General features: G+C 27.7%; 1 protein-coding gene across 1 annotated transcript in view; it reads left to right on the top strand.

The window, feature by feature from the left end:
* LOC100202641 (uncharacterized) overlaps positions 1–18,424 on the top strand; it is a 106,216-nt gene that overhangs the window by 79,884 nt on the left and 7,908 nt on the right. Inside the window, exons 20-23 of the mRNA XM_065790648.1 lie at positions 1,043–1,125; positions 10,797–10,956; positions 11,114–11,177; positions 12,108–12,373. Of these exons, the coding sequence (XP_065646720.1) occupies positions 1,043–1,125; positions 10,797–10,956; positions 11,114–11,177; positions 12,108–12,373 (573 nt within the window). The remainder of the gene's footprint in view (positions 1–1,042; positions 1,126–10,796; positions 10,957–11,113; positions 11,178–12,107; positions 12,374–18,424) is intronic.

Genomic DNA, 18,424 nt, shown 5'->3' with positions numbered 1-18,424 from the left:
TACTTCAAGGAGATTGAATTTCAACCAATTATTATAACCTCTTTATTGCCAAATCTTTTTTTTATGAATTAAAACTACAGTTTTTTAATTTTCACCTATTATTGCTAGACATTGCATTGAAATGCTGGTATTTTCTTCAGTTTAAAAGCAAACAAGATTTTTTAGTAAATTTTTAGAGATTTTTTAGGTAATTTAATATGCTATTTAAAATTATGCTATTTAAACCTTGGTTATAGAAAATCTTAGTTATAGTAATTGTCAAAAGTTTACTAAAACTGATAAAATGTCATTGACTCATTGCTATTAAAAGGTTTTTGTTTACGAAATTTAGCAGAAAATTAATAATTTGGTTTATAAACACATGGATTTGTTTTACAGATGGTACATTTGTTTTATAGATGTACATTTTATAGATGGTACATTTGTTTGAATTATTAAGGAAAATCAAGATAAATAAAAGTGAGTTAACCAAATGTATTTTTTTATGGAATTGAAAAAAAAAAGTTTTTTTTAAGGAAATAAAAGTTTTTTTTTTATGGAATTAAAAGTTTTTTTTTTATGGAGTTGTCTTACAAAGTTTGCAAAATTATTTTTATCAATTTAAATGCTTCTTTGTTGTTTTTATATTTATTTAACTTTGTAATAGTTATAAACTACAGATTGCAAAGTTGAAAAGCTATAAATATTTATATCCAGTTCAAATCTAGATAAGGATCATTATGATCACACTGCTACTAGTAACATGTATAAGGCAAAGGGTAGGAGAAAAAAACTCGAACTTTAAATACACCTGCCCTGGGGTACTTGGTTGAGTAAAGGCTAGAGATGGTGTCTCAATATAATAAGTATGAAAATACATATCCAAAACGACAGGCAAAGATTTTAGGGGCAAGGAGAAATGCTCTGTTGACCTGTCTGACACCCCTTCTTTATCTAATAGACTTATGTTAATGTACTCCTGCCCAGGAAGATAAATGCTAAAAAAAATTAAACTATGTAGGTTTTTACTTTTTTATTTAATCATTCTGCTTTTACTTTTCAGGATCTTAAAAGAGATACTCCGACATGTTTCCAAGGTTCTTGTAATGGAGTATGGTTAGCATTTATCACAGCAGCAACATTAGGGTGAGTCTTATTCTCATGCAATATTTTTTACTTGTTACTATATGATTTTTAGAATACATTAAATATTAAATTACGTTATATATGTTCATTACACTTATTATTTTTGTTATTTAGTCTTATTTGTTAGAGTCTTGTTTTTATGCATTACACATCAAAGTTAAAAATTATCATTATGTTAATTTAAAATTTAAAAATATTTTTTATTAACTAAATCTAAATATATAATACTGTAAAATAGTGTAAAGAAATTTTTCATAAAGAAATGTTTCATAAAAAAATAAATTATATCTATTCAAACATATATGGGGGTAGAAGAAAAACTTACCAGGTCTATAAGCATGAAGTGAGCGTCGAGTTACAAATGTATCGATAGAGAACATTTGTTGTAAACGGGCTTTAATTTTTTTTAAATTTTGTTGCTATGGCATCTGTTAAACATATTTAGTAAACATCAATTCATTGCGTATAAACAACATTATATTTTTTAATCGTGTTAAAAATGTCGAATTTTGTACCAGAAAATGATGATTTGCGGAAAGCACTAATTTTTTGTTTTCATTTAAAGAAAAGTGCTGCAGAATCGCATCGAATGCTTGTCGAAGCTTATGGTGATCATGCTCTATTGGAAGCAACATGCAAAAGATGGTTTCAACGGTTCAGAGATAATGATTTTGATGTGCGAAATAAAGAACATGGAAGACCACCAAAAATTTTTGAAGACACAGAATTGCAAGCAATACTGGATGAAGATGACACTTTAAGTCAAAAACAAATGTCAACTTTAAGTCAAAAACAAATGTTTAAGTCAAAAACAAATGTTAAATGTTTCACAACCAGCAGTTTCTGACCGTTTAAAAGCTATGAGAAAGATCCAAAAGTGCGGGAAATGGGTGCCACATGAATTGAATGACTGGCAGATGGAAAAGCCAAAAACCGCATGTGAAATGTTGCTGTTACGACACGAAAGGATGTCAGTATTGCATCGAATTGTGACTGGTGATGAAAAATGGATTTATTTTAAGAATCCCAAACGCAAAAGATCATGGGTATATCCAGGAGAAGCATCAACATCGACTGCAAAGCCTGATCGGTTCGGAAAATAAGACAATGCTCTGTGTTTGGTGGGACCAGAAGGGAGTGGTGTATCATGAACTTCTAAAACCTGGAAAATTTTTTGATACGCAACGCTACTGACAACAAATGATCAATTTGAACCATGCATTGATCGAAAAATGACCAGAATAGGCCAGAAGACACGGAAAGGTAATTTTGTTGCATGATAATGCTCCGAGTCATACAGCAAAAGTGGTCAAGGAAATGATAACATCACTTGGCTGGGAAGAGTTATCTCACCCGCCGTATTCACCAGACTTGGCTCCTTCCAACTACCAATTGTTTTTATTGATAGGACACACATTGAATGAGCAACACTTCAATTCCTACGAAGAAATCGAAAAATGGGTCTCCGAAAGGTTTGCCTCAAAAACGATCAGTTTTATTGGCATGGTATCCACAAATTGCCAGAAAGGTGGTCAAAATGTGTAGAAAGCAATGGCAAATACTTTGAATAAATTATTTTTTACTTTCCATTAGAAAATAGTGTTTTATTTTGAAAAAAAAATGCTCATTTCATACTTATAGAACTGGTAGATTTTTTACTAATTTATTACTGCTCTGTTCTTTAAGAACATTGATCGCTCTTTGTGTAGAATACAATAACATATTTAATGTATATATATATATATATATATATATATATATATATATATATATATATATATATATATATATACATATTTATATATATAATAATTTTATGTATATATTTATATATATAAATAATAATTTTATATATATTTATTTATATATATATGTTCATATATACACATTTATATATATATTTTTTGTTATTAACCTCTTCAAGGCCGAGAAGGCCACTACAGATGAGGAGGCTACTTAATAGTGACTATAACCCTCTCTCAACTCTCTAACTCCGAAATATATATATATATATATATATATATATATATAAATATATATATATATATATATATATATATATATATATATATATATATATATATATATATATATATATATATATATATATATATACCCTAATATATATATATATATATAAAGGGTGTTTTTTTTAGAGGTATAGAACTTTAAGTTGGCATTACTGTTCAAGATGGCGACCGATTTAACAGGTGACAAGTGATTTATTCTCAGTTTGGTTTGGCAATTCATCATGAATAGACTCACGCCTGAACAACGCTTGCAAATAGTTCAGTTTTATTTCGAAAATAATGGTTCTGTGCGGAATACGTATCTCGCTCTACGTCCATTTTATCCTCGACAAAATCATCCATCAGAGCGATTAACCATGGAACGTTTTCGCACCACGTTTACTCTTATTGATAACTCGCATCCCCAGAGACGCCGTACGGTGCGTACAGAAGAAGCTATTGCTACTGTAGAGCGTAGCATTGCAGAAGATCTGAATGAGTCTATCCGCCATCGAGCACAGGAATTGGATCTGTGTCCATCCACTGTATGGAATATTTTGGGTAAGAATCTTAATATGCGTGCTTACAAAATCCAACTCGTGCAAGAATTGAAGCCAAACGATCATCAAGCAAGGCGTAGATTTGTCGAATGGGCCCAAAACGAGATTGCCGTTGTTCCCGATTTTCATAAGCAAATTTTCTTTAGCAATGAAGCGCACTTCTGGTTGAATGGTTACGTCAACAAACAAAACTGCCGCATTTGGAGTGAAGATAATCCTCAAGTGTATGTCAAAACACCGTTACATCCAGAAAAAATGACTGTTTGGTGCGCTTTATGGGCTGGTGGAATCATTGGTCCGTACTTCTTCAAAAATGATGATGGCCCGAACGTTACAGTCAATGGTGATAGGTATAGAGCCATGATTACAAACTTTTTCATTCCTGAATTGAACAACCATGATGTCCAGGAGCTGTGGTTTCAACAAGACGGCGCAACATGTCACACAGCTCGTGCCACAATCGATTTATTGAAAGACACATTTGGTGACCGTCTAATTTCACGTTTTGGACCTGTGAATTGGCCTCCAAGATCTTGTGATTTAACACCGCTAGACTACTTTCTGTGGGGCTATGTAAAGTCATTGGTCTATGCGGATAAGCCACAAACGCTTGACCATTTGGAAGACAACATTCGTGTTATTGCCGTGTTATTGCCGATATACGGCCACAAATGTTGGAAAAGTCATCGAAAATTGGACGTCCAGATTGGACTACATCCGAGCCAGCTGTGGCGGTCATATGCCAGAAATTATATTTAAAATGTAATGCCACAAGATTATCTTTCTAATAAAAAAAAATTCTTGTCAATCGAATAATCCATCGTTGTTTTATTGCAATTTAAAGTTCTATACCTCTAAAAAAAACACCCTTTATATATATATATATATATATATATATATATATATATATATATATATATATATATATATATATATATATATATATATATATATATATATATATATATATATATATATATATTAGGGTGGCTCATAAAACAACGTTTTTTGAAAATATCTGATGGTACCCCCTAATGGTCTTCTATATAATAAATTAATATGAAATTTAAAAAATTTTTGATTAAAAAAAATTTTAGGGGCTGCTCAAGACCCTTAAACATTAGATGGGTCCCTAATATTTTGAAAAGAAAAGTTCTTTAAAAGCATATTATGTTAGGTCTCAAAAGAAATGAAATTTTATAAAAATTTCAAAAATATTAAAAAATTTTTAGGGTAACACAGATTAAAAAAGTTTATTTAAAATAATTACAAAAATAGGTACTTTTTTATATTTTGTTAAAAAAGTTTTTAAGCCATAAAATTTAGACTAGTAATTTTTATATAAAATGAATATTGTTTTTCGATATTTTAAAAAAATTCGCTTTTTTTGAGACCCAACATGATATACTTTTAGAGAACTTTATTTTCAAAATATTAGGGACCCGTCTGATGTTTAAGGGTCTTGAACAACCCCTAAAAATATCTTTTATTCAAAATTTTTTAAAATTTAGTATTAACTTATTACATAGAACACATTTAGGGGGTACCAGCTAGGGTTTCTCAAACGGGATACCATTTTCCTGGAATCCCAGGGATAAAAGTGGCAGCAGGATTTCCCAGGATATCACTCTTATATCCCGGAGCATAATTATTTTTTTAACTTTACATATGATAATTGTTTGAACTAATTTGACCAAAAATAAGAAAAATATTATAGCATTTAGTTGTGTTTTATGTGTTCATATCTTATATTAAAACCTAGCACAACAAGAAATGTTATTGAAACTATCTTAAACTATCTAATTTAAGGAAATGAATTGTAATTTGTAATGCGATGTTTTCTTTTTTCTTGTTATTATAAAATATGAGGGGAAAAAAAAAAGATTTTCTGCAACAAAAACAGTAAGTTTGATTTTTAAACTTCTAAATTATTGAATAGTTAAACTTTTTCTGTATTGAATTATTGAAATATTTAATAATTTTTGTATTTAAAAAACTGCAAAAAAAAAACATATAAAGTCATACATAAGATAACATATATACGTAAGAAATATTTGTAACTTTACCTTTAGTTGTTTTACGATTCAATTTAGTTATACCATGTCAATTGTAAGTGGATCGAAAGCATGGCAGTATTTTTGTAAAGAAAAATCTGGCAAATCTGCAATTTGCAAAAAGTGCAATGTAAAGATAATGTGCAAAGGATTTTGGACAAGTGGGTTTCTTCGTCATTTCAAAAACGCACATAAAGATTTGGATTTAAATATGAAGCATCTACATAAATATACTGGTTTGGAAATTAAAATTGTGCAAAAGAAAGTCACATTGTTTGTTAAGCAGCAGACTATCAAGGAAATTGTGTCAAAGCTAGCATCGGTGGATGGCTTCTCAATAAATGCCATAACAAAAAGTGAATTCATTAAAAAATCATTGTCTGAAAAAGGCATGTTATAACCAAAAAATCCATCCTATGTTATGAGTATGATAAAAAAACAATATGATTTAGCCAAACAAACTGTGGTTTTAGAGATAACAAAAGAAATATCTAGCGGGTCACGATTTTCTTTATCGTTAGATGAATACTTCTTTAAAAAATCGACGTTATTTAAACATAAATTTACACTTATTAACAAAGTTTTGGAACCTGGGATTGATTCCAATAGCTGGATCACTTCCTGCTGAAGAAATTGTTGATCTGGTTGAAAATAAACTGTCAGATTTCAATTTATCATTTAAAAAGCACATCATAGCTAGTGTCACTGACGGAGCATCCGTAATGAAAAATTTGGGCGGCTTAGTGGTATTGAACATCAGCTGTTTTATGCCCACGGACTTTATTTGGCAGTATGTGATATTCGTTACAAAAAGTCAGACTCTTTATCAAAATATATTGAATTTGAATCGCAGTTTACGATTAGTTTGATGATCTATTTGACTGTAATGATGAATCATACAGCTCAACAAGCGTTACGTTTATTGATGATTTACAAAATAGTGTAAATATAGCCTTAACAATTCAGATGTGTGAAAAGTGGTACGAATGTTCCGCAAATCACCTCTTAAAAATGACGTTTTACAAATCTATGTAAAATCTATGTTTCATAAAGTACTGCAATTATGAACGCCATAATAATTTCTCGGCAACTGATAAAGGTTGGAATAACATGTGATTCCAAAAAATCTGGACAAACTTCCCACCAATTTTTTCTCCGCGTAAATTTATCAATTGATTGGCTCGCATGCCATTTTGTAGAGAATTAAATTCTCTACAAAACTCATTAATTTTATACTGAGCAACAAATTGAAAAAAGTTACTTCGAAACAAGATGACGTAAGAAAGCAAGTGTACGAGTTTATTGAAATTAACCAAGAACTTTCCAAAAACGCAATTGTAAAACATTTTATGATGGAAAGTATTCCAAGATCTACGCTTTACAATATTCTAAAACGAAAAGACAACAACATATTACCCGAACAACAAGTTGGAAGCGGTAGGAAAGCAGTTAAAATGACAAAAAAGAAGATCAAACAATTGGAAAAAAAAATCGACCATCAACATGGAATCAGTCAACGTTCTCTTGCTAAAAAATTCAATGTCAATCAATCATACATATGCAAAACGATAAAGCAGAAGACAATCATTCATTATCATAAAAAAATTAAGGCTCCAAAAAAAACTCCTGAACAACAATCTCTTGTTCGTCCTAAGTGCTCTAAATTGGTTGAAACTTTTCGAAAAAAACAGTTGATCATTGACGATGAATCATAATTTGGATTAAGTAATTGTAATATTTCAGGAAACAGTGGATTTTATTCATCAGATGTTACTACGACACCAAATGATGTTAAATTAAAAAGAAAATCAAAATTTGAACAAAAATTATTGGTTTGGGTTGCAATTTCTCCAAAGGGATTGTCAAAGCATTATGTTGCACCTTCCGATCAAGCTGTCAATGAAAATGTGTACATAGACAAGTGTTTGAGATCATGTTTGCTCCCATTTATAGAGACTGTTTAAAAAAGATGATGAAATAGTTTTTTGGCCTGACCTTGCATCATCTCGCTACTCAAAAAAAGTTCAAGAATTTTTGAGGTCCAAAAATGTCGAATATGTGCCCAGAAGTCAAAATATTGCAAACGTACCAGAATTGGGACCTATTGAAGATTTTTGGAATGAAATCAAGAGAGCAGTATATGCTAATTGTTGGAAAGCTAAAAATTTGATCCAACTGAGGAATCATATCAACTACTGCTTCAAACATGTTGACATTGAGCGCGTACATCGACTTGGTAAGGAGAGTTTTACAAGAGTTGATTCGCAGACAAGGAATGGAAAATTTGTAATTTTTTGTAATATTACTCTTTGAAACATCGTTCAAAACTTAAAAAAAAAGTCATCTTTCTAAAAATATTTTAGAATTTAATTTGTCCAGATTTTTTGGAATCACATGTTAGAAAGACTTGGTAGAAGTAATGCTACTCTACTTGACGCAGAAGGTTTAATAATATTTTAGACGATTTGGTGGAGAAAAAAAAATTTGATAGCTAATAAACTGCTTCAATCTGTTCAGCAGAGAATTGAAGAAAGCAGAAATGCCAATTTAATTGGACTACTAAAATTTTTAAACAACCCAATTAGTTATAATCAGGAATCAAATATAAACTCCAAACTACTCTTACTGTCAAACATGCATTAAAAGCAGCAAAAAAAAATTATACCTGGTACCTAATTTATACCAGTACATAGAGGATGCTAGGACTAGTTCATCAAATAATGAGGTAGTTGAAGTGAGTCGTGATAAAAAAGCATGGTTTCTAACCTGTCAATACTTCAACCTGTTGCTCCAAATTTATTAGGCAAAAATATTTTGATACTTGAACAAAAATTGGATGCGACTATTTGTAATGTCAAACAAGTAGAAAAAGCAGCTCTAGAAAACATTAGCAATTTAAAAAACCTCACAAAAGAAATCAAACTTTTAGAGGCAACTGGAAAGCGTAGCGAAAGTTTAGAAAGAATATACTCCACATTAATTGACCATCAAGTCGACATCAATTGAATCAGAAAGAGCTTTTTTTGCTGCGGGTCTATTTATGGGAAAAATTCGTTTACAATTAAGTGACAAATTGAACCGCTTGTTATTATATTAAAAATTATGTCGGAAAATCCCGGGATAAATAAGTTACACACTTATTTATCCCGGGATTTATATATGTAAATATATATATATATATATATATATATTTATATATATATATATATATATATATATATATATATATATATATATATATATATATATACACACACATATATATAAATATATGTATATATATATATATATATATATATATATATATATATATATACACACACACACACATATATATATATATATATATATATATATATATATATATATATATACACACACATATATATATATATATATATATATATATATATATACACACACACACATATATATATATATATATATACACACATACAATCTTGCATGATTGTCTTTAATTTTTACCATAAAAGGTAAAGATTAAAGACTTTTTAAAACACAAAGAGTTATTATGAGCCGTTTTTTTACCACAAAAGGTAAGTTTAAATATCAAACTATAAGAATATATGTATATATGTTTTTATTTACAATTAAGGGTTGTTTTACAAGGTTGTTTTAGAATAAGTATTTAGAATTTAGAATATGTTCCGCTTTAATCTGCTTATATCATGGCTATTGAAATTTTATTTTGATTTAAATAATATATATTATAACATAATAATAATAATAATAATTTTTTTTGTTTCAAAGAAGTTTTTTTACTTTAAGTCTGTTAATGTTGTTTTTTTTTATAGTGAACTTGTGATGGGTAAAAAAAAGTTTTCCTTATATTTACTCATCATTGTCTTACTCATAAATCTGTTCACTTTTTATATTTGTTATTCTGTTCACTTTTTATATTTGTTATTCTGTTCGCTTTTTGTATTTGTTATTCTGTTCACTTTTTATATTTGTTACACTGTTCACTTTTTATATTTGTTATTCTGTTCACTTTTTATATTTGTTATTCTGTTAAATTTTTATAATTGTTATTCTGATCACTTTTTATATTTGTTATTCTGTTCACTTTTTATATTTGTTATTCTGTTCACTTTTTATATTTGTTATTCTGTTAAATAAATATTTTATCTAGAAAATTAGAACTAAAAGGTTATCGTTATGTTCAATAAGTTTTAAACTACTAGAGTCCAAATTTCATTTTAGCAATATTATTTCAATTATCATATAGTATTACTTATGCATCTTGATTTTTACACTCAATCAAATTGAGCTATGAAATATTCACTATTTGTAGTTTTACTTTTTTCAAGACAGTTCATGAACAAAACACTTTATGAATTAACAGTAAGTTGTTCATAAATAAATATAAAAAATTAAATTGAAAAGATTTTAAGAAAATTGTGGTTTTACTTTAGGTCATTTAGTTTGAAAATTTTTTATTGGTGTTTATCTCATGAGATTTTGCCTCAATTTGTTTTTATAATTTTTGCAGATATCTTTGTTTAAACATTTGTAAACAGAGCAAAATTTGTAAAATAAGCAAACTTTCATTTGCATCAGTTACGGAATATTAAATAAATCATCATTAACAATTTTGTCAGGTTGATTTTGTAAAATTTAATGATTGATATGCATCAAACTTTTACAATCAATTTGTTTGAGTATCTAAATTTTTATAAAAGTTATGAAAAAATACAATACCAATAATTATAAGTACTTTGGTGTATGCAGTTCTTGGTGTTTTTTTTTATTCTTTCCACTTTTCTGAAAAATGTATACCTTCTCTCAAAAATCTAAATTCACCCTGGTACCTAGGGTGACCTAAAAAATATCCCAGAAAACATCTCGTCACCCTATCAAGTACTAAAAAAATTTTTATATTTGTATTAAAACCACACTGCATTATATTTGCTTATTATTATTGCATTATTCTTATACTATTGTAATAACAATATTATGTTTTTAGTATTTAAAATATTATTTTTTGTTGTATCTACAAAATGAATTTAATGTTTTAATTGTTGTAGATATGGTGATTACCGAGCAAGTACAGTAGTTGGACGCATTATTACGATGATCTGGTCATTTACTAGTCTTGTCTGTACATCATTAATTATTGGTGCAATTGCAACTTTTTTAATGTCTTCCAGTGTTGCTGCTATAGCTACCTCATTAATGGGACTCAAAGTAAGTAAAAGTTTTATTTTTGTTTTAAAAGTAATTAGTCTATTGTAAATTAATTTAACAAAGTTTTGTTGTTGTTTTTTTAAGTCAAAGTTAGTTTAAAAAAAAATTAATAAAAAACAAGTTTTCAAAGTTAAAAGTAAAAATTTTTTATCTTTAGGTAGCAGCTGTTGAAGGCACTTATGAACAAAAACTTGCTTTGAAAAATATTGCTCAAATTAAAAGTAAGATTACATATCTCTTCTATCGTAGGTTTTTAGTCGCTTGTTTAATGTAACTAACATTATGCAAAAATATGAGAAAGATAGAGAGGGATAGAGAGACTAATCAAGACTTAAACTGACTAGTCTTGGAACAATTAATATGGCAGTAGAAAAATAGAAAGTATTTATTAAATATCAGCCCACTATAATGACTTAAAAAACTACAATAGATCTATATGTGCAAATGCTGGTTTAGTAATAATAAGGGGAAAGTATGCAGCCTTGATTTTAAAATCCAGGAGGGAAAAAAACTAAATAAAAATTTACAAAAGACAAAATTATGGTTTTAATAAACTTTAAGAAAGTTTTACAATTATTATTAATTTAGGAGAATGTTGTTAACATAATGCGCCCTGGATTTTATGATCAAGGGTGAACGCTTTCCCCTACTCTTTGTTTTTTTATAAGTGATAGTGATTTTTTACATCAAAACACCAAATTTGTTGTCATCTGAAAATCTATGTATTTTGTGTTTATGCTTGGGATTACTACAGGATTTTGGGATCACGTGCTTTTTTATACCCCAAAAATCTTGGGATTGTTCTTAATCCTAATATAAACATGAAATAAAATTAGCTAATCTTTCCAGCAATATAAATTGCCTTCATTTAATAAATATATTTTTGTTAAAAATATATATTTTTTTAATTCTACTTAGCATTATGTAAATATAATATTATATATGTTTAGAATCCCAGGATTAATAATTTTTATTCCATAAATTCTGGGGTTGGGAAAAACTTCTGGGATTGCAATCCCTAGTTTATGCTTAAGTATATTTTTACATTAAAATACCACAAATTACTGTTGTCTGAAAATGTATATATTTTGTCACAAATTACTGTCATCTAAAAATATTTTCTTTTAATGCTTAAGTATGTTTTGTTATAGCATATTCAAATGTAAAAGATGTTTCTAAAGCTGTAGAAAATAGTGAAATGGATGGACTATTGGTTGATTCTTCTGTTGCTAGTTCTTACAGTTTTCTTTTTAACAAGAGCAACATGGTTTATTATGAAATTATACAAAACAAACTGTATTATGGGATTATAATAAGTGGACCACTTAGCAATGCAAATAGTTATTTTCGAAAATATGTTAGTGAAAATCATAAAGATATTTCATTGTTAGTTGAAAAATATGCACAAATATTTCAGGTATTATTTTTATGTAATTATTATTATCTTTTTTAAATCTGTATTTATCTCCCTGAAATTAAGATGCCCACTTCAGTTAAATATATTTTCTTTTTAGTTTTGTTTTATTGACAAGTTACCTTTATAACCCCAAACCCTATCTCAAATTATTCATAGATAACTGTCCTGCAGTGTAAATAGATCAACTGAGTTGAATAGGGAGAACATGCAGGGAGTGTACATACTTTAGGGATGAGCTTTTACAATTTTTTCCAATTTACCTGTAAATTATTTTTATTAGTTATTCAGGAAATTTTGTGGGTAAGTTATTAAAATTTAAAAAAACAAGTTTTTTATTTCATAATTAAATTTTTATATCCAAACAATTATATTTTGACATTTAATTAAGTTTTTAATTAAATTAAATTTAAAATTTTGCTTAGTCACACAGCAGAAAAATATTTGTCTCAGTCTAGTCCCACTAAAGAATTAAAACAATAAAGAAGTTTAAATTAAATTGAAAAACATTGAAAGTTTTTCTGATTTCTCTGAAAACATGACCTATCATTAATTTGGTGAGTTATTAAAGCGTGTTAGTTCTCATGTATTGATTTATGTTTATGTATTAATGGGTCGTCCATAAAGTACGTACACTCATAGGGGGTAGTGGAGAGTTCAGTTTAAAAGTACGCACTTTATTTTTCTGATTTATCACAATTAACAAATACTTGTTAATAACTAAATGTTTTTGAATATATAACAATTAAAAAAAAAATCATACTATATCATCGTTGTCCATAATTCGCCAGCTAATTGAAAAACTAATAGAAAATTTAGTTTTCCCCCCCTCTCTCCCCCAAAATAAGAGTGTGGGGTAGCCTAGCCCCAGCTCTCAGCTTAAGGCTTGTATTAAATATTACTGATCTCTCACATAAGACTCATTTTTTACAGTCTTAGGCAGAGGGGTGCCTTAAAAAATGTCCGCCTTAAGTAAAGTTTTTTAAATAAAAAACAAATTTTTTTAAAAATAAAAAGTAAATTTTGACTAAACTGCAATATAATCTTGGGTCTTTGCCGCAGTTTCGCTCACATTGACCTCTCAGCCAAATGAACTTACATATAAGTTAAAAATTAACTTTAATAAAATAAATATTCGTTACACACACAGATATATATATATATATATATATATATATATATATATATATATATATATATATATATATATATATATATATATATATATATATATATATATATATGTATATATATATATATATATATATATATATATATATATATATATATGTATATATATATATATGTATATATATATATATAAATGGGCATTTCCGCAAGAAAGAGGAAAGAAAAAAAAAAAAAAAAGTTATGAAAACACGTACTAAACTCCATAACTCTTTTTTTTAACATTTTAAAAGTACTTTTAAGCAAAAATAGCATTAAAAAAAAATCATTTTATCATACCAAAACATGGTTTTAAAAGTGTAAGGGTTGTAAAAACATGTTTGGATGTTTATTTACAGTCCTGGTGCATTAAAAATCGTATCGTAAAACCATAATTGAGAACTTTGAAAATGTTGTAGTGGATTTTTTAAACTTGGTTTACATGGTTTTAAATCATTTATGCTTTTTTTTTAAATCATTGATTGGATTGTTTTAATTATTGTTTTTTAATATTGGATTTTTTGTTACAACTATCACGACAAAAACATAAAAATGCTTATAAAACTTTATGTAAAAACTATGAAACTCAGCATATAACATTATCAATATGTGGTAAATACACAAACCAAATGATTTTTTTTATTACTATGTCGTTCACTGAATTAAGTCTGACAAAGATTTTTGTTCAGAAGTGGTAAAATGTAAACATTATGACCGTCATGCTACATAGAGTTAATTTTTGAAATAAGTTTAAGACTTTAATGCTGTAACTTTAGCATACTAAATTATATTATAGTATTTCATATTTTTGCAAAGTTTAATGTCATTTCCATTTTTGGTTGATTATTAATAGCTTAAAGAGTGTCAAATGTTATGACTGCTATTCTCGCGGAATTGCCCATATATATATATATATACATATATATATATATATATATATATATATATATATATATATATATATATATATATATATATATATATATACATATATGTGTATATATACATATATATATATATATATATACATATATATATATATATACATATATATACATATATATATATATATATATATATATATATATATATATATATATATATATATATATATATATATATATACGACTGTATATATATGTATATATATATATATATATATACATACACACACACATCTTTTTCTAATCAATTTTGGAAAGGGATGTGGTTGTGGGGAGGTGTCTTGCCCCCCATAGAAGTAATTTTTAGATTAAAGTCAGGTTTTTTAGGATACATTTATGGCTAGTCAGGTATTTGACACAATTCAGTCTGTTGAATTTTGGATTTAGTCAGTATGGATTTAGTTTTATGCTTTAACAAAAACACATTTATCTTGTCTAAAATGACAGAAAAAGGTTGTGACTTTCCACAAAATCACAAACAAGTTATTCAGTCAGTAAAAAAACTTTTCTGAAAGTGTTAAAAAAATCAAAAGATCAACTTTATTCATTGCTGTAAGGTGGGAAATGTTTTTCCATTACACTTACACCAAAAAAAGAAGAACCAAAAAAACGCTGAAATCTTGGACTTACATGTATATCCTGCAAAAAATGCAGCAAAAATGGTCTCATAGAAAGTGACAGAATTTAAATTAAATTAGGTTGATTTTGTTTTTAATCCATCATTGATGAAAATGATCACTGATGATGAGGAAGCTTCAATGATGATTAAGTTTTGAAAAATTATTCCTACAGGGCCATCCATAAAGTACGTAAGCAGGTATGGGAGGGGAGAGGAGAGGGTGGCTTTTCTAAAAGCGTACGAACACATACATACAAGGGAAGGGGGAGGGAGTGTTAAAGACAGTGAGTACGTACACGGTTTGTTTTTAAACATTTAATTTCACATGTGTAACAAATCAGTATTTATTTTTTTTCTGACCTTTTTTTTAAATCTTCATAAGCAATGAGGAGAGAAAAAAGAGATCGAGCGACAATCCAAATAATATTTTCTATTTTTCGCAATTTAATTGGTAGCAAGATGAGAAGTAAAAAGACATCAAATAAAAGCAAACTTTTTTTGAATTCTTTTTTTTAAATTACTGTACGCAAACTGGTTTCATTTCTCTTAAAATGTTAAAATATGTTGTGACATTTTAAGATTTAAATAAATACATTATGTAACATTTTAAGTTTTAATTAAGTACAGAGAAATGTCAAATAAACTATCTTTTTTTTTGTTTTAAATTTTTTGAAACATTTATGCGTTGGGGAAGAGGGGAAGGGGGCTTTATTTTGAAAAAAATAATGCTAACATACGCACAGGGTGATGGGGTCTTCGAAATTGCAATGATTCATTAATTTCTTTAAATCAAAAATTAAATTAGAATTGTTCTGGCTGACGTTTCTTCAAACCTTATTTGCACTAAAAAAGTGTTTGATATTTTGACTGACATTGTTGGTTTACTTGAACCAGTCAAATTGCCAGCAGAAGCACTTTGCAGGAAAAATGACACCCTTTTAACTGCCTGTTAATTCTTGTTAATAAACTTTACCAGGAAAAAGTCTTGGCATCCAAATGAAACATCCAATTATAAAGGGATTTGGTGTAATTTTCAACATGCCATTAAAAATCGTTTCTCAAAAAATTGACAAATCCTTATTTTCAAGAGGTTTTCCCACAAAAAGTTTGCATGGTCATAACTTTTGTAATTTACAATATTTTTATACAAAATTTCAAATCTGTCAATAAATTTAGTTTAAGATAGTAAAGATGAAAATTTTGTACATCCCTGCCCTCATGTTTGGCAGGGGAGGGGGGACAGGATAAATGTATAAGGGTTTTTTTGTTCCCAGACCTCCAATATCCCAATTTTTAAATCAAAAATACTGCTGGCACACAACTGTGTTGTGCACATGTATTGGTTATAAGGCAAATTAAGGGGATTTTTTGAATTTTGAATGCAATTAACAAACACTACAAAGAAGTATTTTGAATGAAAAAAATTCATTAAAAAAAGTTTCATCTTATAATATAACTGGTAAAACAGTGTACATTAACAAAAATTCGGCATTCAAACAAACTTTTTTAAACACAAAAATTGTGCATTTAAACTCATTTTCAAATGATGTAAATACTTAAAGAAATTGCTGTTACTTTGTTGTTTGAAAACACAATAGTTTAAAAAACACTAATTTGTTTTAATTTTAGTTTTGATTCTATTATAATCTTACATAAATAAACAAATATATATATATATATATATATATATATATATATATATATATATATATATATATATATATATATATATATATATATATATATTAGGGATTATATTAGGGATGCGCTGAACCCGGTTTTTGGCCGAACACCCAGTCCGAACGTTTGGCTATAAAATTTTACCGAACACAGATCCTTTACTATTTTAGAAAAAAAAAGACATTAGTTTTGAAAAATTGTGTTATTAAACATTTAACATTTTATTGTGTTATTAAAAAATTGTTAAAACATTAGTAAGGGTTAATAAATTTTGTTTGAAAAATTATAAAGTAACTTTGAAAAGTGAATTTATTATTAGATGATTGTTTGTGGTGTAAAGAAAATAAATGTTAACATTTTTATTTGTAGTGTAAATAAAAATGTTAACAATTTTTTTTGAAAAAATAATACAATTATTAAAGTTAGGTAATATAAATAAATGTATAACCTGTAAAGTATTGGATAAAATAACATAATATGTAACATGTTCGTTATATTTTAAGATATATTTACACAGTTTAAATTTAAAATGCTTTATTTTTGGTTGAACTTCTTTTTTATAATTTAGAAAAATATTTTAATCTTGTAAAAGTATAAAACAATGTCTTCCAAAAAAATGTCTTTTAAAAGTACTGTGTGGAAATATTTTGAAGTTTCTAAGAACGGCATTTGTTTTTGTATCTGCCTCCTATGCAATACTCTCTAGAGGTGGGAATTGTCCAAAGATATTTTTCACTAGTGCAATTAGGCGCCATTTAAAAAAAAAGCACCTTGTGGAGTATGTATTGGCTGAAAAAGAGTCTGATAAAAAAAAATTATTGAAACATCAACTGTTTCTACATCAAGTGATTCGGAAATAAAAAAACAATTAACATTAGACTAATATTAATTGTTTTTTTATTTCCGAATCACTTGATGATACTAATGATTAGTAGAGAGTGTTAATAAAAAAAGGTTGTGGAATATTAATGACCATAAAGCAATCAAGATTCACAATCGCATTGAAGAAATGATGGCATTGTATATTCAACCATACACGATTGTAGAAGATCTTGGTTTTAGAAAACTAATTGAAGAGATATGCCCTAATTACCAAATACCCAGTAGGAGTTACTTTAGTGAAATTATTGTTCCACAAATATATGATTATCTGTTTAATTCAATCAAATGTAATATATCTTCTGCCAGTTATATCTCCCTTACAACTGATATTTGGACAACAAATAATTTAAATGTTGCCTTCATAAGCATGACAGCACACTCAATAATGAATTAATGCTCAATAATGAATTTTCCCAACAGAGAGCAGTACTCAGATTTATGCTTTTTCCAGAAAGTCACACAGTAAAAAATATAAGTGAATATTTACATAAAGGTTTGCTAAGTTTTGAAATTCCACACACAAAAATTCCCATTGTTTTACGAGATAATGCTGCCAACATGGTAGCTGGCTTTAGAGACAGTGGTTTTAAGTCAATTCCATGTTTTATACATACAATACAGTTGTGTATACATGACTCAATTTTGTCGCAACAATCTGTGAAAGAAATTTTAGTTTGTTGCAGACGTCTGGCAACACATTTTCACCATTCACCAACAGCAGCAGCAAAATTAGAAGCAATTCAGGAACAACTTGGTACAAAT

This window comes from Hydra vulgaris, chromosome 02 (assembly GCF_038396675.1).
Source record: "Hydra vulgaris chromosome 02, alternate assembly HydraT2T_AEP".
Taxonomy (NCBI): domain Eukaryota; kingdom Metazoa; phylum Cnidaria; class Hydrozoa; order Anthoathecata; family Hydridae; genus Hydra; species Hydra vulgaris.
This window is presented reverse-complemented; position numbering and strand designations above follow the sequence as displayed.